General features: G+C 40.4%; 1 protein-coding gene across 3 annotated transcripts in view; it reads left to right on the forward strand.

Annotated features, from left to right (window-relative positions):
* The window catches only part of MFAP3L (microfibril associated protein 3 like), a 55998-nt gene extending 35299 nt beyond the window's left edge, over positions 1–20699 (forward strand). Inside the window, exons 3-4 of one of the 3 annotated variants that reach the window (XM_043565729.1) lie at positions 117–949; positions 20256–20699. In XM_043565729.1, coding sequence (XP_043421664.1) covers positions 117–949; positions 20256–20360 — 938 coding nt within the window. In that variant the 3' untranslated portion in view covers positions 20361–20699. Of the gene's footprint in view, positions 1–116; positions 5903–7526; positions 8301–20255 lie in introns of those variants that run through there. The other 2 variants (XM_043565723.1, XM_043565715.1) reach the window with 2 other exon arrangements.
* Positions 20700–24542: the final 3843 nt, after the last annotated feature.

Below are 24542 nucleotides of genomic sequence, written 5' to 3' on the forward strand. Positions count from 1 at the left end.
TCAGTAGCAGGAGTAGCAGTGGCGGCAGTAGATGTTTTTAGTAATGTGAGAGTTTGTAGACACTTTAATATGACCTGTGTGTCCTCGGTTGAATTTTCCCCCCTTCCTTCCCACAGGAAAATGGCAGATGCATGACAGCGGCCTCCTGAACATCACCAAGGTGTCTTTTTCAGACCGAGGTAAATACACATGTGTTGCTTCTAACATTCATGGCACTGTGAACAACACGGTGACCCTGAGAGTCATCTTTACCTCTGGAGACATGGGCGTCTACTACATGGTCGTCTGCCTTGTGGCCTTCACCGTTGTCATGGTCCTCAATATCACCCGCCTGTGCATGATGAGCAGTCACCTGAAGAAGACCGAGAAAGCCATCAATGAGTTCTTTAGGACAGAAGGCGCAGAGAAGCTGCAAAAGGCATTTGAGATTGCCAAGCGGATCCCCATCATCACCTCAGCCAAAACTCTAGAGCTTGCCAAAGTCACCCAGTTCAAAACCATGGAGTTTGCACGCTATATCGAAGAGCTTGCCAGGAGTGTGCCTCTGCCTCCCCTCATTATGAACTGCAGGACCATCATGGAGGAAATCATGGAGGTGGTCGGGCTTGAGGAGCAGGGGCAGAATTTTGTGCGGCACACTCCAGAAGGCCAGGAGGCCTCAGACAGGGATGAGGTTTACACAATCCCAAACTCCCTGAAGAGAAGTGACTCCCCCACTGCTGACTCGGACGCCTCATCGCTGCACGAGCAGCCTCAGCAAATTGCCATCAAGGTGTCTGTGCACCCACAGTCCAAAAAAGATCACGTGGATGACCAAGACGGTGTGCAATTTGAGGTCAAAGATGAAGAGGAGACAGAACCGTCAGCCGACCATTCCCCGGAAACTGCAGAGCCTTCCACGGATGTAACATCCACAGAGCTAACGTCTGAAGAGTCAACGCCTATCGAGGTATTAGATAGAGTCCTGCCACCAGCTCACCTGGAAACTTCAGAGCCAGCAGTGGCACAGGACAGAAACACCTGCATTATTTATGAAAGCCATGTCTAATATCAACCATGAAAAGCTATGCATATCAAGAAAATCAGGGGCTGCTCCTTGTAGTGCAGATGTAGTACGCACTCGCCGCTAAGCCTTACCAGGAGACTCTCATCCCTTAGGTAGGAGTGACGCCATTTTAAAAGGGGAAACACCTGAGTGCAGTTTATGACATGACTGGAATTTCCCCCACAGTAAAGGATGTGAGAAACATCAGGGTGCAGAATTGGTCATACTGGACGGAAGGTGTCTGTCCATACGATACGAATTTTAGAGGCTCTTCTCTGCCAAATAACCTTAATGGGTGATGCCCTTTTGTCAAAGAGAATATTACTATAAGATATTCTGAGTTCAAGAGCCCTGTCCAATGCACACCGCATTGCTTTTCCTTTAAAAAAAATTATAGGTCTGCTACAATAGCAAATGCACGTACATGGGTTTGTTGCACTTTCTTCTCAGTTTTATTCCTTTCACTGTTCCTTTATAATGGAGTAGTTGTTGTTACATTAATACTAATTGCTCTTTCCGGTTTGGTCCCTTTGCCACTTTGTCCTTATTTTCCCCCTAGAATACTTACCTCAGAGGCTTTGGTATCAGTCACTGGTGCCAGGGCTGATACCTACAAGTCACCTGTAATGTTCCCGAGTAGTTACTAGGCTCATTATTTTTGTCACTACCCAGGCCTATGTTCATACATCACTTTTTTTGTTTCCAACAAAGCTGCTATTGTGAAACTGAGAAAAATTTTGCCCAGGAATAGCACTTTATTAGCCAAAAACAAATGTGTTTACCTGTCCGATTCTGAGAGCCTTTTGGTGGAGGGAAATTATAAAAGGTCGAATATACCTGTATTACCCATGAAACCTGCTCTCTGTGTGTAACATCATCTTACAAACAAAAACTGATTATCTGGAAAATGTATTGCTTCTGAAGACAGCAGCATATGATGAATCCCTGTAGGTTGTAGAATATTGACTTCCCAGAAGGGCTTGGAGGGCCATATGCCATCGAGTGACTCAAACACTTAATTCAGGGCAGCAAAATAAAGATCTGTGAAGTTGTGTAACCAGGTCCGCTTTGTGAACCACGTAGCTAACTTGTTGGTCTTGAAGGGGAGAGTGAAAGGTTGGAGTAATGACCTAGGGAACTGTGTCATCAAATTTCACGCCAAATTATTGAATTATTTTTTAGTCTCACAAGAAAGCAGTAATATGTGAGGCTGAATGATGTTATGGAAAGGAGAAAAAGTCAGTCTATGCAAAGGTCAACACCTTACCTGACTGTGCCAATAACTAGCTGCCTGGCTTTGGGCAGGTATGGGTCTCAGCTTCTTTATCTGTCAGAGGGGGCAGACTAGATAGGCTCTGAGCACCATTTAAATGGTCTCACTGTCTCACAGAACCACATCAATATCATCATGCTTGCTCTCTTTCCAGTTAACAGATTTTCACTTTCATCTCTGGGTTCAGCTAACATTTTTTATGCTGCCTTACTTACTCAAGGAGGATCAGTTTTAAATAATCATAGCATTTTAAGCAAGTTGTGGATCTCCTCTCCCAAAACATCATTAGGACCACTTCTATAGTTTAAATTTAACCATAGTGAGAATGAGTGGTATTTCATTGTCACTTAGAAGCAGGGGGAGTAACCTTAAAGTTGTTGTAGGGGTCATGGCCACATCAAGTGATGGGGTCGTGTTGTTGAAGGTTACATGGGCCACGTTGGTACTGAGGGAGCAGACCCAGATATTTAGTCCTCACTCTGTCACTATCTAGTAAGTGATCTCGAACAACTCCCTTCCCTTCTCTGGGGCTTAATCTTTTCCATCTGAAGAATATGGGGGTTGTGCTTGATGAGTCACAAGGTCCCTTCTAGCTCAGACATGTATTGTTTTACAGAGTTTGTAATCTCCCAAGATAGGTCCCTGCTGCAAGAGACAAACAACATTGCGAGCCAAAATGGGTACAGGAGATTGGATGCTTTTTGCTGTCCAAAATTTTACAACAAATGTATTTGGCTGTGCAGCTGAGGGCAGTGGGTTTGGCTTTAGGGGTAGCCTGACGGGCTTCTTTATTCATAGACAACCAGTGTGGAAGGCAATCTAACAAGACATGGAGTTTGGTTAGACAAACTTGTCCAGGAATGAACTGCTGGCATCTAGTTAGAAGGATCTGGGCGGGGGGGGGGGGGGGGGGGGGGGGGTCACATAAAGCAACTAGTAGTACAGCAGTCAAGAGAAAGCATGACTCCTATGTGGGCTCTCTGGATTAGGATTTTATGTATTTGGGTTGCAGAACACCTTTATCTCCAACTCTAAGAATATAAACATTTTCCACTTGCTATGGAGGTCAGCAAATTCTTACTACAGATCTCTATGCCCAAAACAACAACTGAAATTTAAGCTCATTTTGTGATATTGTGTGAACTTTTTTGCATTGTGTTCAGTTATTCCACCCAAACCCATGTGCAGATTTCCACATGGAAAGGCATCAGTTCTATCTAGACATTGATAAGAAATAAAAACTTTAAAATCAGCAGATTTTTAATGAAGCAGGAGCAGGAATTTATGACCAAAGAATGTTCCAGATTGGTCTTAGCTTCTTAAGACTGGGGAGATTATTATTATTATTATTATATAGATTTTTCCAAACTTTTCCCCTCTTAGGGCATCAAAAAGCTCTTGATAGAATCATAGCCAACCTAAAAGGAGGTTGGTTTACAATGGAGATTTCTCCTTCCAGAAATTCTACACTCTTCCTATCCATCCTACATCTTCTTCGTGAAATGAGAAAGGCTCTCTCCTTCTAGAATATAAAATGTAGAAGACCTTGTGACTTTCAGCTGATTTTTCAAAGATAAACTGCTCAGCTTCATAGAAATTCATAGACGTATGGCTGTATGTGTGTGTCCTTGTGTGCACGCATGAGCGTCAGGCTGTTTGGGGCAGTTTTAAAAGCTTAACGCTAAATCCCAAGCTACGTCCTTTGGGTCTTATGTAGTCATTCTCAACATCAGTCTCTAGTTTCTGAGTCATATCTCTAGCAACTTCTTTCCTTGAAATTCTGAAAATGATTCAGATACGTGTGCATATTTAATTCACTTAGATGATCTGTAAACTTGGATGGTATTTATTCTAAATGGAAAAAAACACAATTTTATACTGAAAATCTATGTAATTTATAATGGTTTTGTTTTATATATTATATTTTCATATCTTTAGGGCACATCTACTATTCTCATCTTTTTGTATATCATACTCAGCAAAAAGAAATACTAATACTTGACTAAAATCTCTAGGAACCAAATGTGATGTATAACGTATAGAAATTGCTCTAAAAATAGCTGAATGTTCTCACCCATCCCAAGCATTATGGTGCCATTACATCCAGAATGAGTTGTCTCAGATGTTTATGAGCATTCCTTTTTTCAAAACTAAGGCTAAAAGGTCTTGACATCCCACACAATGGATTCTGGAATCTCCTTCCTATCTTTATCTTTTTTATTGTTTGTTTCATTTTTAACTGTAGAAGTCTGTGTTGTTCAAGCTTGCCTTTGAAGGGCAAATGTGAGATAAGAAAGCAATTTGATGAAAAGACTGAATTGAACTCTGGCTATGTAAATTATTTAGTGGACTGCTGACATGTTTTAAGTCTAATGCTTAGATTGTTATTTATTGGTGATCTAGGGTCTGCTCAGCTCTTTAGCACACGAAGTAAACGTAAGGCACAAGAATATTTGCATGTTTTGAACAAGCACTCTCTCAGTGTAGTGCAGCCAACACAGATCTGCTTACCTGCAAAAACACCCATCCCAGCCATTGGAGAAACAGTTTAGGAGAGGCAAATCAGCCACCTTTTATTCGTAGATTGAAATCCAGTGTTGTTATCAGTGCTAACTCTTAAATGGCAGCCCCTGAGGTTCTGTTAACAGGGGATTTCCTGTCAGTGTTTCATTTGGTAAGAAAATGGAGCATTTAACTTATCTTTCAGATACTGTATTTTATATTCGGCACAGTTCAGCTACTGTTCTGTACCTATTTCACAGATCCTTTTGGCATTCCGTTAAGATTATAATCCCTGTTTCTATTCTTGCTTTTTAAACTAATTTACTGATACTCTTTAAACCTACCAAATCTCATTGTATGTTCACACACATCTTTTGAGCACCTGACATCTTCAAGACACTAGCCATTTTTACATTCACCTATTCATTTAAAAATCCCTCAGTAGATAACAAAATTCATTTTCCTAATGACTTTTTTAGGGTTTCTACAGTGATTAATCAGGTCTGGATTAAACAAATCAATGGTGGGGGATTGAAAATCAAAACAATTGTTTAATACATTTTCCAAAGGACTGAGTGTGTGTCTGTTATACAAGAAAATATCAGATGAGGGTGGTAATGATCTTTGAGATAGAGATATCATTTTGAAGGGGCTAATATTTAGAATACCACAATCAAAATTGAAGCTCTCAGAGAATGTAGAAAACAAATAGTTCTAAGAATATTCTGGCATAAATAGATTTTGTTTAACCAGTAATAAAAGCCTTCAGATGTAACTGTCAGACACCATAGAGCTGCTTACAGTGAGTTAGGGTCAAAGAAGATGTTTGCTTGCACTTATGTTTGGCTTGCTATATCTCTAGTTCTGGATGTCCTTTGTTAAAATTGGAAAATAAGATGAAAAACTTTATCTGGGCAGAAATGTCAAACTGGTGGATTTGTGAACTATAAATGTTCACTTTTTAAAAATAATTTAAAGATATAAACAAATGGCATTTAAGTTGATGTTATAGTAGCAAAACACCATGTGCTCCATCCTGTGTTTTGATCATTGCTTTAATAAAGGATTTGCGCAGGAGTGTGGATTTTGTGTCATGTCCCACCTGAAGGGCATGTGATTGTGGCATGTGATTTATTCTTTCCAATGATAGGAAATCCGTTACTCATTCTTTTTTTTTCTTTGTTTTTAACTTGTTTTATTTTTTTAAATTTACATCCAAATTAGTTAGCATATAGCGCAATAATGATTTCAGGAGTAGATTCCTTAGTGCCCCTTGCCCATTTAGCCCATCCCCCCTCCCACAACCCCTCTAGTAACCCTCAGTTTGTTCTCCATATTTGTGAGTCTCTTCTGTTTTTGTCCCCGTCCCTGTTTTTATATTATTTTTGTTTCCCTTCCCTTAGGTTCATCTGTTTTGTCTCTTAAAGTCCTCATATGAGTGAAGTCATATGATTTTTATCTTTCTCTAATTTCACTTAGCATAATACCCTCCAGTTCCATCCACGTCGTTGCAAATTGCAAGGTTTCATTCTTTTTGATTGCTGAGTAATACTCTATTATATATATACACCACATCTTCTATATACATTCATCCATTGATGGACATTTGGGCTTTTTCCATACTTTGGCTACTGTTGATAGTGCTGCTATAAACATGGGGGTGCATGTGTCCCTAAGAAACAGCACACCTGTGTCCCTTGGATAAATGCCTAGTAGTGCAATTGCTGGGTCGTAGGGTAGTTCTATTTTTAGTTTTTTGAGGAACCTCCATACTGTTTGCCAGAGTGGCTGCACCAGCTTGCATTCCCAACCAATTCTTTTCCCTACCTTTTGCATCCATGACGTATCTTGGGAGAAAAGGAAAAATCAAATAATTTTTTTTTTTAACGTCTATTCATTCTTGAGACAGAGACAGAGCATGAACGGGGGAGGGGTAGAGAGAGAGGGAGACACAGAATCGGAAGGAAGCAGGCTCCAGGCTCTGAGCCATCAGCCCAGAGCCCGACGCGGGGCTCGAACTCACGGACCGCAGGATCGTGACCTGAGTTGAAGTCGGACGCTTAACCGACCGAGCCACCCAGGTGCCCCGCAAATAATTTTTTTTTAACTACAAACTTTATCCAAATTCAGAAACCTTAACTCCATCCTAACAAACTTTATAGCAATGTATTTTTATCTGTTTCAGGAAATGATTTTTAACATGTTATATAAAGCATACTCTGGAGAATCAAAAAAAACCAGGAAACTCACATACCCAGAACATTCCACAGAAGGTATAAGTAATAGATCTGCGTAGACAATACCAAATCCAGGCCAAATTCAAAAAATGCTAAGTAGGTCCCTTTGACAATCAGCTTCAAAAACTGAATCCCTCTCAGATGAGATATGGGACACGTAAGCAAAACCAGATGGGACTACCAGATAGGAAAGCAAGACAAAAAGGGCAGAAACTAATTTACTGCAGACTAAAGAGACAAAATAACTGAGTTTTCCAATAAATTATACATGTAACTTAACATCCACAGGTTCTCCCAAGCAAAACAAAAAACAAAAAACCAGACTGAGTATTATGCTGGCATTAATGGAAAAATTAACAATCATATCATTATGAAAGAGAAAATAGGAAAGTTTCATGCTAACCAGGTAATTTTCACTGACGCCTATTTTCAGACCCAGAACAAATAGTTGCTAAATTTTTTTTTGCAGGTTTTGGAATGCCATGTTCTGCATGGGCCTTAATCAAAAGAGCTGTATACGGATTAATATTAATCTGCATGATTTTCAAAGAAGCCTACAGTCACAGAGTTGGAAAATCAATGTGAAGTTATCTAATTTACGTATCTTCTACAATGTGCCTACATGTAGTAGTTCAGCTCTGCTTGAAAATCTCTGACAAACGGGGAACTCGTTCCTCATAGCAGCATATTCCATTGTGGCTGGGTCTTAAGCACTGAGGCAAGAATTTTAAAAGTGCTACCACACTGGTCCTTGAGTTCCCTAAAGTCAAAAGTGTGAGTTAGTCCCGCCACAATAAAATTGTCTTTTTAGTGTCAACACAAAACTAAAATTGTAAATGTATTCATATAAAAGGATTGCAAAAATGCGGGATGCTCCTGATATGGCTAATTAACATGCCATGTGGCACACACCCTTTTGAGTGAATGGTTTCTGCCAGTGGGGGGGGTGTTAGAGGCAGAATTCAGGTGAATCAGGTGCTCGCCTTCCCAGCCCCTGAGATGTCCTAAGGCTACAGCTCACTGAATAAAGGGTGGTTCCGCAGAGAGAAAAAAAGCAAATCAACCAGCAGATGAATTGCCTCATTATATTAGTATACTTTTGAAAGACTATTAGAACAACTGAAAGAAGTGTATATATATGTTATTTTCAAAAAACAAATCTCTACCAGTGGGGTGGGTTTTCTGACAATTATTCATGTTTTAAGATTCATTATGGAATAGGAGTCCCAGTAAATTATGCACACACACACAAAAAAAATCACTCTAGCAAAATTAGAGGACTTTTTGTTCAATGCAGATGCTCTATAACATCTACTTCCTGAAGTTCTCCATGATTCCTATGAAGCTGATGTGTTAATAGAGACCCCTGAAGCGATTGGCACCTCTGGTTTTAGGTCTGATTGATTATTATGTCTACTGATGTCACACACTTCTTCCACCTTAGGCATATGGCAAGGTGAACAAAGTTCCCCAAAGCTTTAAGAAAAGTCCTTTTTTTTTTTAAACTAGGATTTTATTTATTTATTTTTAAGTTTATTTGAGAGATACAGAGACCGCGAGAGTGGGGGAGGGGCAGAGAGAGAGAAAAGAGAGAGAGAATCCCAAGCAGGCTCTGTGCTGTCAGCACAGAGCCAGATGCCAGTCTCGAACCCATGAAACTGTGAGATCATGACCTGAGCCGAAACCAAGAGTTGAACACTTAACCAACTGAGCCACCCACGTGCCCCAAGAAGATACCTAATTCTAACCATCAAGGTTTTTACACCAAAGGCAAAAATGACTGGACAAAGTGTGTCTGGACAAAGAGGTAGGACTCTCTGTCTTAGCTCTACAGAGGGTCCCTATTGTTGGGTGATGTTTCCCACACTCGTCCCTGTTGGCATTACCTCAGCTGTTCTGCCAGAGGACGAAGTTACTATGCTTGAAGTAAAATGCTGTATTACAGAACAAATAGAGTCCATGAAAAAAAAAGCATCTACCATGAAGTAGACACTTATCAGTTTAACATAAAAGAAGTAAATTTCAATGCCGGTTATGTTTGAAATTATTTTAAAACTGAAACATTACACAAATTATGACTTGGCATCATATTTGTAGAAATGTCTTCATCTGAAGAAGAGATTTGAAAGTGTTAACACCTTCAAAAATTGCAGAGGATTTAAATACATTCTATTTGTAGGAAATACGAAAAATGACAGCTGATGTGGAGCATCTGTGATCATTAATTTTTTTAATGTGCTGATTATAATGTTCCTAATTTTTTGGTCATCACAATAATTACTATGATTGATGATACTTCTGAAACCCTGCCAGATCTTGAAAAAAAAAGTTTAACCCCAAATTAAAAATATATATGTATTATTATTTTATCATGTTAACTATTCATTCCACAATGAGTTGTAGATGACTGAGTTAAATACACTTTACTGTCTGTGAGTCCTTTGAAATTGGAAATTGCTATGTTTCATACAAGCTCACTAACTCTGGATAATGAGACTACTTTATTAATCAGACAGTTTACTCCCAATCATTTGGAGTCAATGATAGATTTACAGTGTGATTAAAAAAGCAGAAAGCTGGATGATCTGTAAGTGCTTTTCTTAATCTGAAGCAAAAAAATGGAAGACATTCTGTTTATAACACAAGAATAAAACATTAATATGCTATGCTTCCAATAGACTGAATATTTGTGTCCATCCAAAATTCCTGTGTTGAAATCCTAATCCCCAATGTGATGGTTTTTGGAGGTGGGGCCTTTGGTAGGGGATTAGGTCATGAAGCATGACACTCTTATGAATGGCATTGGTGCCCTTATAAAAAAGACCCCATAGGAGCACCTGGGTGGCCTAGTCATTTGAGTGTCTGACTTTGGCTCGGGTCATGATCTCACGGTTTGTGAGTTCAAGCCCCACCATCAGGCTTGCTGGTGTCAGCACAGAGCCCACTTCAGATCATCTGTCCCTCTCTCTCTGCTCCGTCCCCACTTGTGCTCTCACAAAAAAAAAAAAAAAAAGCTCCACAGAACTCCCTCATCCCTTCTGCCATGGAAGGACACAGCAAGAGGACAGCTGTCTATGAACGAGAATGCAGACTCCCACCAGACACTGATCTTCCCCTCCCTTAATCTTGGACTTCCAGCCCCCAGAACATTAAGAACTAAATCTTTAGGGGTGCCTGGGTGGCTCAGGTTATGATCTCAGGGTTCGTGAGTTCAAGCCCCACATCAGGGTCTCTGCTGTCAATGCAGAGCCTACTTCAGATCCTCTGTCTCCCTCACTCTACTCCTTCTCCAGCCTCTCTCTGTTCTCAATAGAAATTTAAAAAATAAAAAATAAATTAAAAAAAAAGAACTAAATCTTTGTTGTTTAAGCCACCCAGTCTATGGTATTTTTGTCACAGCAGCCCAAGTGGACCAGGAAAGGATGAATAGTGTAAAACAATGTAAGAATACCTAAAACATGCAACTCGATTCTTCCAAGTCCTTACATATGGATTTGGACTGCCTTTTTAAACATTTTCCTTATAAGATTTTTTTCAACACTTCAATATAAAAATCAATGCAAATATAGAATTATGAACCTTCAGATTATTTTCCTTCTTTATTAAACATTTACATTCACCAGGATAGGAAAATCATAATATAGTCACACTTGTCCTCTTTATGTGAGATCTAAAGAGAATGGCTATGCCTTATGACATCAAATTTAGATTCAGTCCTTTGCCTAAACACAAAATTGTCTCCAATTGATAGCAAAACTGTCTGTATCCACTGAGTGGGGGCGTGGGGGCGATTGAACCTTGACTATTCTTTGTGAACATGTGTGTGTGCTTTTATGTTGCATGTATGGATTTTATCTTTCAAAATACTCTGAGTCTAGAACATGAAACACATTTTACTTAGACTTTATTTTGATATAAAATTGTAGATTCACTTACAGTTGTATGAAACAATACGGAGAGATCCCAGGTACCCTTTACCCAGTTCCCCTCAATGGTCACATTTCACAAAACTGTATAGCACACTGTCACAATAAGGGTAGCAACATTGATCTTCATCAGATTTCCCCAGGTTTACATGTACTCATTTGCATGTATGTATTTTGTGTATCTACCACCACAGCCAAGATACAGAGCAATGCCATTACCACAAGGATCACTCACGTTGCTTTCTTACAACCACATCTGCTCCTGTCCCACCCCAGAACACATTTTTTTTTTTAATCCGTAAACTCAGATAACTGAAACGTGTCTGGAACTAATTCTAATAAGAGTGTTTTTTCCATAGAACTATGTTCAAATCTGTCAGTTACTTCCTATCTGGTTTCCTGTCCCTCTTGAAAGGACACAATGAAGACAGAGAGATGGCTTCTGAAACATGAAGGAAAAGCACAGCCATATATTTGAAATTCTATAAAACACTTGAGAAGTACGGGATCTGAAGTACCAATAGGTCACAGTATCTTTGTGGGGGAGCTCTTGAACATCCCACTGGCACCCTAAACTATTCTTGCAACCAAAAGACACTGAACATAGAACAAGGGCATGGTTTTTCCATGTCTTTAAAATCTCAAGGGAAGCGGTGCCTGGGTGGCTCAGTCAGTTGAGCATCTGACTCTTGGTTTTGATTCAGGTCATGATCTCACCGTTTCAGGGGATTGAGCCCCACGACGGGCTCTTTGTTGGCAGCACAGAGCCTGCTTGGGCTTCTCTCTCTTTCCCTCTCTCTCTGTGCCTTCCCTGTTTGTGCTGTCTCTCTCTCAAAATAAATAAATAAACTTTAAAACAAGTCTCAAGGGAAGAAAAAGTAGTCCCTCCAGTATCTAAAATGTCTGGTGCTCATCACCACCCAAGAAATCCCCAAACTAAGGGAGGTAGAAGGAAAATCAAGAGTAAAGATTCAAACAACCTCTGTGATACTGGCAATATTGTCAGCCTTGTATCCTTCCCTCTTGGACAGGACAGGACTTAGAATTTAAATGCCGACCACCTAGGCCATAATATTGATTCTGATGTTATATTAAGCATCAAGGGCCATAGTAAAACCCTAATAATGCCAGTGACATCTCAAATATTGAGATTAAGACCATGGGCCATACTGTTGAGGGAGAAGATCCTCTGCCCACCCAACTCAAGGGAATGTGCCGGAGACAGACTCCGGAGCAGGGTCACTTGAGTCTTGAAAGGTCCTCACTCAAAGCCGCTGAAATGGCATCATGAAAAATTCATTCCTTCAGAGTACCATTTGTCTCTTATTACACAAATACCCTAGACCCTAGTAATCACCTTAAGCCTCTGTCAGGCATCGTGAATACAGAGTAGGAATTGGTTTAATCCTATGACTCTACCCAACAACCAGATGAAATCTGAGCACCGAAGGGGCAAGGAGTGTTGAAAGGGTAGAAGAAAAGAATGATGTTGTCTCCAAGGAGACTTCCAGAAGGGCATCCTCCCTGGATGGAGGGCCAGAGAAGCCAAAAAGCTGCATGCTGACATCTTAGAAGCATAAGAGGAGTTGAATAAGGGAAATATGAGAAAACTAAAAAAAAAAAAAAGAAAATTTATTTCACACTGTTACCCAAGATTAGCCATGCCCAGATCATCAGTGAATTTTTAAAATATGGAAAATAGTATATGCATTAGCTTACACAAATCAGTCATTAAAATCATAGAAAATTATATTCATCTAATTTCTATTCAAAAAAAAATCCCTTCAGTTTTAATCCTTGTTGTCTCCTCAATGACATGAGCTTCAGTGCTTAAAGCATTGAGTTCTAAGCTAATCATCAGTTTCCTGTTTTAAAAGAAAAAATTTTTAATGTTTACTTATTTTTGAGAAACAGAACATGAGCTGGGGAGGGGCAGAGAGAGAGGGAGACACAGAATCTGAGCAGGCTCCAGGCTCTGAGCTGTCAGCATGGAGCCTGATGTGGGGCTCAAACCCACAAACCATGAGATCATGATCTGAGATCATGACCTGAGCTGAACTTGGACATTTAACCAACTGAGCCACCCAGGTAGCCCAGCAGTATCCTGTTTTAAAAATCAACTTATTAAATCATTTCTAAAAAATTATTCCCAGTGGTAGTGGAGGGCAGGCTTTCAGTTGAGTAGCAACATTAAAGCATCTTTCAAATACTTGTTTATTTTGAGCATGATGTATTAATCAGGATGCTTTATTTCAATCAAAGTTCAAAAATGTTCTTTACAATTGCCATAGCAGTAACATTACTATTCTGTATTTTCCACTCAAACCTCAGGATTAAACACAAAATCTACATGCCATACTCTGACTATAATGCTCAATTTTATTCTGTTCTAAGTTTTGCTCTTTTTCTGTGCACATGCTGTATTATTAAAATAGTTAGATAAAGCAGGGTAAACCCTTATGACTTTTCTTTGGTTTCCCCTCCATAACAATACATACTCTTCCTCCATCTTACAGGCAGGTTAGCCTAATAGATGACACCATGTTCTAAAAAACAAAAAAAAAAAAGTGAAGTAATTTTCCCAAGACTATATAATAAATTCTTTAGCTACTAGACTGAATTCTATACAAACAGGACTCGCACCCATATTGCCACAGTGCTTCCTATAGAACCTTAAGGATTACTGATGTTTAGTAAATGTTAATTAAGTAAAAACTAATATGTCTTCTAGCTAATTAGGATTTATTGGGATCGGAATAACTATCTTCATTTATAGGGCCTCATGAAGGGCAAAAAGTGCATTTTGAAGAATCTCTTTGAACCTAAAACCTACTTGTACAGACTCCCCTGTTCTCAGGATGGTTTTTCTGGGTAGATTTCTTTTCTCATGAATAGAATATAACTTTAAATGTCTTCCCATTTTCTTCTCTCTCACACTTTAACCTCATATTTACAAGAGTTATTTAAAAGTCTTTTGTCCACTCTACTGGTGTCGTGGTGAGACAATTTTCCACAATTAAAATCTGCAGTGAGTTCAAGAGAAATGAATTGTGACATTGAAATTACTTCTATGTCGTTACATGTCATGTTCTCCACAAGAACTTTACAGTCACTGAAAGATGGAACAGAATAAAACCATGCCTTTTCTGCAGTGAAGATATTGGTGGGGACAGTCAATGCATCCCTGTTATAGGTTAATACATTAACCGTTCAGATCGCATTGGTTTTGTTCTAGGTTTCCTTCACCTCAAAAGAAACCAAAACTCTAGTGAAAAATAGGATTAGAGAATCCAGTTCCTGGAGCTTGCGCTACCCCCTCAGTAAATCTTCACCAAGGCAGACTAGCTCTGATGGAAATGTAACCCCAAACAGCTGCTGAGTTTCAATTTTCCTTTCCTACATGATCAGGTCCTTATCTTCCCTGATTTGCTCTCAAGGCACAAACAGGGTGACACCGCACATTGACCTCATTGTAGAAGCAGGAAAATGGGACTCGTTAAGTGAGGGAATTATTTCAAGATTGAGAGGGCGGAGGTTATAAACATAATCGGCACACCACACCAGCTTATACATATACTGACTGCAAAATAGTGAGCCTGCACATTCTGCTGCTGCTCGTGCACATTTCTCCTTACACAGCCAGTGCCTATGCTTGTGAAGGGCCACCGTTCACTCACACCATTCATGGGGAGATAGAGGCCTTCTGCAGCTTGCTGCTGCTTCATCTTCTCAGTCACCACTTCTTCCCCTACCTCCTCTTTCCTCAGAGAAACCCAATCTCCCCTTAGCTTTGCATGCCCCTTCATCTTGGTCTTCTTATGTGGCAAGTTGGACCAGTTACCCAGCTCTGGCCTCAGCCCCAGTGGGCAATGGACACTTTTGTTTTCCTCCTATTTGAAGTTAGCCAGCTGCTTCACAGGCCGTGTGGTGCTCAAATTTACGCAGGCAACTACTGAATATCCGAGAGATACTAGCATTTACTCATATTTACGCCTTAATTATCTCTGGCCCCTCCACCCATTCTTGGTCACCGTATGTATCCACTAAGACACAAAAATGCCCAAACATTAATTGCTTTCATTGCTATGAGTTAACTTTTCCTCTATATTTTACAAAGGCCTTTGAAAGATAAGCCTGCATATTTCCTTAATTCCACCTCTCTTTCCAAACTTCCTATTTGATTAGGCTTCATTTATCTCCACCGGCCTGACTTCCTCCTTAGTGTCCTCATCCCTGGACCTTACAAACTGATTCTCATTCTCTCCTTCTTGAGCCTACCCTCCACTGACCCACACCATGAACATTGTTACCAGCTTCAGAACATTATCACCATTGTTCATCCTTGTTCTCTGGGACACTCAGCAAACTTGTCTAAGAGGCCTTGAGTTATTAGGCCCTGAACCGCTTCCCTATGTGATAAACTGCTTATGTACCTGTGTACCCCACTTCCGCATCACACCTGCACCTGTGTTCATGTGGACACACACACATGTACATACAACCCAGCACCCTATTGGCGACCAGAGGCAAGCAAGGAAGACAAAACAGTGCCAACAGAGATCTGAGCCATTCTGGTCATTTTCAGAAAAAGTAACCATAGATAATCAAAAGGATAGGTCTTATAATGGCAGAACCACATCACAATACAACACACATGTGATCTTGCAGTAGTGGGACTGATAAATGCCACCATGAAAATCTACCTATCCCCTGTCACATCTTCCATGACACCCCATCCAGACAGAAACACACTCATAACCAAATCATCCAGTTCTTCGTCTTGGTGCTAATACTACCCTCCATCCTGAAGTTTAATAACATTCTAGAGGCAGTAGTGAAGGCTGAATTCAGGGCCAGATTCCAAACATTTCTGCTAGAGTCCATTTGCAGCCACTCTTCACGCTCCCCTGAATGGCCTAGATCCATAATCACTGCTGTGTGAATCTGAGAAAGTTCCAGGATCCCAGAGTGCTCCACTGACCTGGCATCTGGCAGGGTGGCTCAGCTATTGCCTTCTTATGTAACATCAGTCTGCCCAGTCTCACTGTAAATCCTCTTTTCTAGCATTTGCAGAGTCACAAGAGGCTGGACCCTAGGTATTATTTAATGACACAGTAGAAATCCTTTTGAACCCTCTTTGTAAATCACTTCTCTCTACTTATTTGCTGTGTTTCTCTGAGCTCCACTTGACCTCTTTATCACCACTTGATAAAGGAACCATTAGATCCAGCTATGGATTGAAGTTAGGCCCAGTTGGTGTGTACTGTTATGAGACTATTATACAAATAAAATCTTAATTGTTCTTGCTAAATACTCAGGAATTTAATTTCAGCAATTATCAAGTGCTTACTTTGTAATCTGTCCTTAAACTGAGTCAGAACAAATCCTACTGGCATTGGGTTACATTATCTTCTTACCCATTAAGCAATACATTCATGAAAATGAATAGGGTGCATTTACCATAGTTTTTCCGATCTAATAGCCTCTAGATCTACTTCTATTTTACACTGTGTATTAAATTTAAGCTAAAGCGCAGAAAAAAATTAAAGGTGAGAATGTGTAGAGAATAATCCTAAATATTTCTCAGAACCCCTCCCCCCGCCACGTATGGGTATGCATTGCATTGTTTTTCTGCAGACCAGCAGATTAGATTCCAGAAATTCAATAGAACCCCCTTGTGTTCATTGTTGACTAGGTAATTATGCATCTCATCATGATACCTACCAGTGAACTGCAGCACACTAACCTTGATAAGCAGAAAAGTCTGCCTAGGGAAGAACTAGGTATTTTTTAAATAAAAGTATCCTTCATACTGATATTGATGCATGAGGCTCTTGACTCCTTGAAAAGTGGTGTTTTCCAGTAAAACAAAACCATTCTTTTGTAAAATTCAAAAAATAATCTTCAGATGAAAGACCAAAAAGTACTTATAAATTTGGAGAATAATGCTGAAGCCTATGTGTTATTCAAACTGTCTTCCAGATTAAGAATATCTCTGAAATGGAAAACTAAGTTATCTATGTTGGTTGTAGTTAATATAATTCTGAATTTATTACCTCTTAAAGAATTCTCCCTCATGTCAGGGGCACCTGGGTGGCTCAGTAGGCTGAGTGTCTGGCTTCGGCTCAGGTCATGATCTCATGGTCCGTGGGTTCGAGTCCAATGTCAGGCTCTGTGCTGACAGCTGGGAGCCTGGGACCTGTTTCAGATTCTGTGTCTCCTTCTCTCTGCCCCTCCCTCGTTCTCTCTCTCTCTTTCTTTCTCTCTCTCAAAAATAAATAAACATTAAAAACATTTAAAAGAATTCTCCTTTGGGGCGCCTGGGTGGCACAGTCGGTTAAGCGTCCGACTTCAGCCAGGTCACGATCTCACGGTCCGTGGGTTCGAGCCCCGCGTCGGGCTCTGGGCTGATGGCTCAGAGCCTGGAGCCTGTTTCCGATTCTGTGTCTCCCTCTCTCTCCGCCCCTCCCCCGTTCATGCTCTGTCTCTCTCTGTCCCAAAAATAAATAAACGTTGAAAAAAAAATTTTTTTTTAAAAATAAAAGAATTCTCCTTCATATGATTCATGACCAACTGACTAAACCAAGCAATTTCCCTTTTTTCTAAAATTTTATTAAATTTTAATTGATCAGATGGTGATTAAGAACAAGATCGAACAGAAAGCCAGTTACTATTTAGTAATTCAGTACTATTTATTGGATATTTGTTACAATCAAGGCAATACTAGGCTCCAAGATGAACACAAAAATGAACAAGATCCAGTTCCATCCTCAAGAACTTCATCTTTTTAGAAAGCACGTACTATATGTAGTAAATAACTATGATAGATGGTTAAAGGTAATAAATGCCTTCATTAACAGAGAGATGAAATCCCAGTAAAATCCAGGGGATGATGAGCATAACAGTTTTGACTGGGAGAAATCAGGAGATCTTTGTACAGAAAAAGGTGATTTCAGATTCTCTGAAGGGTAGTTAGGATTTGAACAGATAAAGATAAGAAACTCAATGTGAGATGAGGGGTCAAAGCAATAAAGGGCAATAAAGGACCTTCTCTTGGTCTAGCACATGGAATCTTAAGAGGACAGTGGTGAGGAGGAAGGTGGAGAGGTCAGTTGGAGTCAACTCTTCGGACCGTGATGCCAGCAAATAGTGCTCAGGCTTTTTCCTGGGGCAATCTAGACACACTAAGGACAGAGTACGCATGACAGATCTCTGCTTTAGAAAGAAGAATGGAGAGAACATGGAGGCTTTCTGCAAAGCAGTTCAGAAGGCTTTTGGTGAACTAGGTTAGTGGCAGTGAAAGTAGAGCACACGGAAGGGATGTAATCTTATTTCTAAGATGGCATTATTGAGGGCTTGGCAACAGTTGTTTCTGGAGTAAGAGAGTAGGAGGAGCCAAAAATAAATTGGAGGTTTTAAGCCTGGATGACTAAGAGAATTATAGTGCCATTAGCAGGAATAGGGAGGAGAACATTAAGAAAATAGAACATTTGGAACAATTAAAATTATTAATGTGATTTAAAAAAATCCTTTTTAGCTCCTTAAAATTGACATATAAGAGCATATAAACATGTAATTTGACAGAAATGTTTTCCCTCAGTACATTTGGAATTATTAAATATCTTCTTGTCCTTAGACTAAAAGAGTAGGCAGTTAGTTAGACATGAGCCAGGGGCAAAGGCAGTGATAAATAGGTGACACATTAGAAGCCAGGAGATACAACATCCTCACTTTGTGGCTTCCAAGACCCCTCAACATCCCGGCCTTATGGCTTCCAAGACTCTGAGGCTAACAGACCAAGAGCCCCAGGTTCAGAGGATATGCTCTCCTCTTCCACCTCTGCCCCTGGGTAACCTGTAGACTCATTATAATACATTTGCATTGTGGTTTTAGCCCCCACTCCCGTGGGGGAAGGCTGCCATGACAGTTTCAGTACAAACCTTGTAGAGTCAAAAACTCCCTCTCCTGACCTGTGGGAGGAGTCCCCCAAAAGATTGGAAGCAGCCTCCATTAGAGACCATCCCTGTCCCTGACTCAAGACCCTGCTCACACAAAAAGAAGAGACCTCTGTGGCCTCAGGGCAGTTACCTCTAGGCTTGCCTGCTCTCCCTTCTTTAGAGTGTACGTCCTTAATAAACTGCTTTGTGCTTGCTACCTTCCTTCTTCTTGCCTTTATTTGAACATAAATCTTTTGTGGGGAACTCAAGAACTGAGGCCTCTATTCACCCAACACAGACTCTCCCACAGGTAACAGAACTCCTTCACATAGTACGACTTTAAGAGCCTGCTGTGATAGGAGAATATGCAGTGTCATTTTGTATATTGAAAATAAAATAACACTGAATTTTGTAGCACTCGAAGAACAGAAACAATAATCTGTCCTCTGTTGAAAATACAAACTTATCATATTTAATATCTTGACTTATTAAATACTAGAAAGTCTTATTGCTGTTCATTAGTCCCCAAAAGAGTGAAGAGAGGAGAATTATAAAGACATGTTGAGCAAACAACCAGAAGTGACATGGCTCAGTTAAGATGCTTTTGGCTGCCATAGGAGAAAGCCCAACTCCAAATGATTTAGCCAGCATTAGGATTTTTTTTTTTAATCTCAAATTACAAGAACTCTGGAGAGTGTCCCAGATTGATTAAATCATCAGCATAATTGAGTACTAAGATTTCTCCAGGCTTCAGCAGTACCATTTTCTCCATAGTCCTTTATCTGGGTTCCCTCATGGTACCCACATAGCAAAAGCAACTACAGACATGGTCTGTTCGTACTTGCTGTTTGGAAACAGGAAATAAGAAAGGGCCATTTCTTCAGATTCCTGTTAGTTTATTTGTTTTGTTTTAAGGAAGAAAATCTTCCTTATTAAGTGCACCCAGCAAACTTCCTCTCACACCTCACTGCCTAGGACTGAGTGAAATGCCCATCCCTAAATCAGGCTGTGGTTTATAACAACCATAATACATACCCTGTCTAGAGGGCCAATCTCCCCCTGAAATCCACAACTATGAAGAGGGGTGAAGAGGGGTGAGGAAAATCAGGGTTCTATTAAAAAGGAAGACAGACAGATGAATGGTAGTGGGTGACAACCAGTGGAATTTGTCATAATCCTAACAGCAGAAAAGAGAGAGAAAGAGGACAAGGGAGGGGAAAGAGAAAGAGAATAATCAACCTGAGAATGGATTCAGAGGGTGGATTTTTTTTTTTAACATATCAGTGAATTCAGAAATTGAGAACAATCTGCCCTTATTTTCTGTCACTCTTTCAGGGGACTTTCGTAGCCATAGAAACTAGAACTGATTGGAATAAAGTTCTTGGCCTCTCCAGCCACGGCCAACATTTGGAACGGAATTCAAAGTCACCAGAGAGCTAGCACTGATTCTTGGGAGAATGTGAGAGCAAACCCTCCTCACGCTGCCAAACTGGCACGGGATACTGCGGCCACTCTGCAAATGAACAGTACACAATAAACAAGCCAAGGGAAAGAGCTTCAAATTCTAAATGCCCTCTTGAGAGAAGAGAGAAGGCAGTTCCTGGGAACAGTGAACAAACACTGTCAGAAAAGTGGAATCATTGATTTCTATCATGAATGACTAATGATCATTATGGTGTGGTTTAGAATAGAAATACAAGTTCTGCAGCCCAAAGAACTACTGGTCCTATCTCCTGTGACATTCCATTTACACTCACTTGATAAAAGCATGCCGATGAATTAGACTGTCTTGGGTTTGTTTAAACGCGTCCATCTCAGATTCATGAAAGTATTTACCCATGAATCCAATTTTCATTTCCATTTGTTGTGCCTCTGAGAATTTTCTTACTTGATTAGGGATGGCTGATACATGTCAAAGGTTTGAGTTAGATAAATACTGCAAACACAGCTGAGCTCTTGGTATCTTCATGTCAATGCACATGGTACTTTTAGCATGTCAATTTGATAGATCTGTGCATTTGCCATCATGAGACAATATGAAAGCCTTGAAAAATTCATGCCTAAGTCTCTAAATCCAACTGACTGGACACCACTTATCCTTACCAGCAAGTTAATAGACAGCTTTGTATCAACTCAATGGTTCATATGCAAATGCTACTACAGCCAGGTGATCAAGGACACCCTGGCCTATTTGTTGGCCTTACTGTTCTCCATTCTCCTCTATTCATACATCACTATGAAGACTATATATCAATATGCCCAAATCAAAATATGATACCACAGAATAATGGTGATAATCATGATGACCATGATCATTCATTTAACAAGTGTTATCAAATGCCTAGTAGGCACATACTAGGCACTCTTCTGGGTGTTAGAAGTGCAGCAAGGCAAAGTCCCAGCTCTTAGAATATTTATTTACTTATTGCTAAGGCAAAAAATAATGTAGGGTAAAGAGAAAATGAAGTGCGGTAGGTGGGGACAGGTCCCTCATCCATATATAGTGGTCTTTATGTGAAGGTCTCAATAATAGGGTAATATTTGAGCAGAACCCTGAGGAAATTGAGAGAACAAGCCAAAGTGGATATCTGAACAAGAAATTTCTAGGCAGAGGGAAGAATGAGTACAAAATCCCTAGAGAGAAGAGTACTCAGTGTGCTCCAGGAACAGCATGGATCCAGTGTGAGCTAGTGATGGGGAGCGGCAAGAGGTAAGACAGGGAGGGAGAGGCAAAATCTCCCAGGCCTTTTTTCAGCAAAATTAACATCTGTGACTTTAATTTGAGATGGGCTACCACTGGAGGACTTTGATCACAGTAATGATATGATCTAGGGAGTCTGTAAGATGGGGACATTCAGTACCAACTTCAAGTCCAAGGACTGAAATGAAGCGATATAGTGTAATGACCCTAAAGTGTTGCCTCCAGTAGAGCACAGCACCTCCTCTCAGAGGCCTATTCCTTTGTACCAGCCTTCTGCGGCCCAGAGCCTGTGCTGTCAGCAGAGTCTGGCAGAAAGAAGCTCATTCTGCCTACTTCCCCTCTGGCTTTGGCCGTGCATGTCATGGTGGTCATTTGCCACTCTTTTAGGCACCTCAGTATCTACGCCCCTTCTTGTGTTTGAAGAATCCACCACCTCATGAGACAGAGGGTAGCTCTCACTCTAGAGGCTGAAATGCCAAATACTCTACCAGCTTCCTTTGCAGCTAGGACATGGCTCCACAAATAAGACACGCCATATTTAGAGGTCAGATAGGAAGGTAGTGGCCTGTGGAAGCATCCTTTCTTCCTCCAGGGCCAGCAATGGCAAAGGTTTTGTCATAATGCTTGTGCTGGCACAGGTGATTGTAGGGCTACAAAGTTGCCGGGTCTGTCTGTACCCCCAGTCACAGAGGCAGTGCATTGTTCTGGTTATCTTTTGCTGCACAAAAAAAACACTCCTTCACAACTACTTGACTATATGCACACTTTCAAATACACACTAAAGTATTGCTAACTGTAGACACAATGCTGTATATTACATCTACAGGACCTATTTATCTTGTAACTAGAAGTCTGTACCTTTTGTCCAACTTCACCCTTATATCTCCCACCTCTGGCACCCACCAGTCTGTTGGGTGTTTCTACAGATTTCTACACAATCTGTTCTGTTTCTACAGTTGTTGTGTTTTATAGATCGCAAATAAAAGTATCTCTGTCAGACTTATCCTCACTTAGCATCATGCCCTCAAGGTTCATCCATGTTGTCACAAATGGCAGGATTTCCTTCTTTATTGTGACTAAATAATATTCTGCATCTCACTTTCTTTTTCTTTCTTTCTTTCTTTTCTTTCTTTCTTTCTTTCTTTCTTTTGAAAGCTTTATCATTTTTTTGGTGTTTAAAACACCAATAATTTATTTTATCTTTCACAGTTCTAGAGACCAGAAGTCTGAAATCAACCACAAAACAGTCTAGCAGTTTCTACACTTACCACATGACCAAGCAATTCTACTCCTAAGTATGAACTCAGTAGAAATTCTACTAAGTAGAACTCACATAACAATTTGTATACAAATATTCAAAAATGCATACAAGCCAGTGTCCATTCTTTCACACTTCTGGAGGCCTGAAGTCTGAAGTGAATTTCACTGGGTCAAAATCAAGGTGTAAGCAGGGCCAGCCTCTTCTGGAAATTCTAGGGGAGAATCTGTTCCTTGTACCTTTCAGCCTCTGGTGGCTACTGGCATCCTTGGCATATGGTGCATCACTCCAATCTCCCTCTGTCAAATCTCCCTCTGCCTCTCCCTCTCTTTTTAAATTTTTATTTTAATCACCCAGTACTCATCACGACATGTGCACTCCTTAATCCCCTTCACCTATTTCACCCATCTCCCCCCACCCCACCTCTGATAACCATGTTTGTTCTCTATAGTTAAGAGTTTGTTTCTTGGTTTGCCTCTCTCCCTCTCTTTATTTTCCCCTTTGCTTGTTTGTTTTGTTTCTTAAATTCCACATATGAGTGAAATCATATGGTATTTGTCTTGCTCTTACTGACTTATTCACTTAGAATTATACTCTCTAGCTCCATCTATGTCATTGCAAATGGCAATATTTCATTCTTTTTATGGCTGAGTAATATTCTAGTGTGTGTGTGTGTGTGTGTGTGTGTGTGTACACACACATACATACTACCTCTTCTTTATCAATTCATCAATCAGTGGACACTTATTCTGCTTCAATACCTTGGCTATTGTAAATAGTGATGCTATAAACATAGGGTTGCATGTATCCCTTTGATTTAGTGTTTTTGTATTCTTTGGGTAAATACCCAGTAATACAATTGTTGGATCCTAGGGTAGTTCTGTTTTTAAATTTTGAGGAGCCTCCAAACTTTTCCACAGTGGTTGTACCAGTTTGCATTCCCACCAACAGTACACAAGTGTTCCTTTTTCTCCACATTCTCTCCAACACCTGTTGTTTCTTGTGTTGTTGATTTTAGCCATTCTGACAGGTGTAAAGTGATACCTCATTGTAATTTTGATTTGCATTTCCCTTATGGTATGTGATGATCAGCATCTTTTCATATGCTTGTTGGCCATCTATATGTCTTCTTTGGAGAAATGTCTATTTATGTCTTCTGCCCATTTTTTTTAAATTTTTTTTTTCAACGTTTATTTATTTTGGGGACAGAGAAAGACAGAGCATGAATGGGGGAGGGGCAGAGAGAGGGAGACACAGAATCGGAAACAGGCTCCAGGCTCTGAGCCATCAGCTCAGAGCCTGACGTGGGGCTCGAACTCACAGACCGCGAGATCGTGACCTGGCTGAAGTCGGACGCTTAACCGACTGCGCCACCCAGGCGCCCCTTCTGCCCATTTTTTTAAATGCTTATTTATTTTTGAGAGGGAGAGGGACAGAGCATGAGGAGGGGAGGGGCAGAGAGAGAGGGAGACACAGAATCCAAAGCAGGCCCTAGGCTCTGAGCAGTCAGCATAGAGCCCAACCCGGGGCTTGAACCCGTGAACCACAAGATCATGACCTGAGCTGAAGTTGGATGCTTAACCAGACTGAGCCACCCAGGAGCCCCTCTTCTGCCCATTTTTAATTGGATTATTCATTTTGGGGGTATTGAGTTTTATAAGAT

This window comes from Prionailurus bengalensis, chromosome B1 (genome assembly GCF_016509475.1).
Source record: "Prionailurus bengalensis isolate Pbe53 chromosome B1, Fcat_Pben_1.1_paternal_pri, whole genome shotgun sequence".
NCBI classification, from domain to species: domain Eukaryota; kingdom Metazoa; phylum Chordata; class Mammalia; order Carnivora; family Felidae; genus Prionailurus; species Prionailurus bengalensis.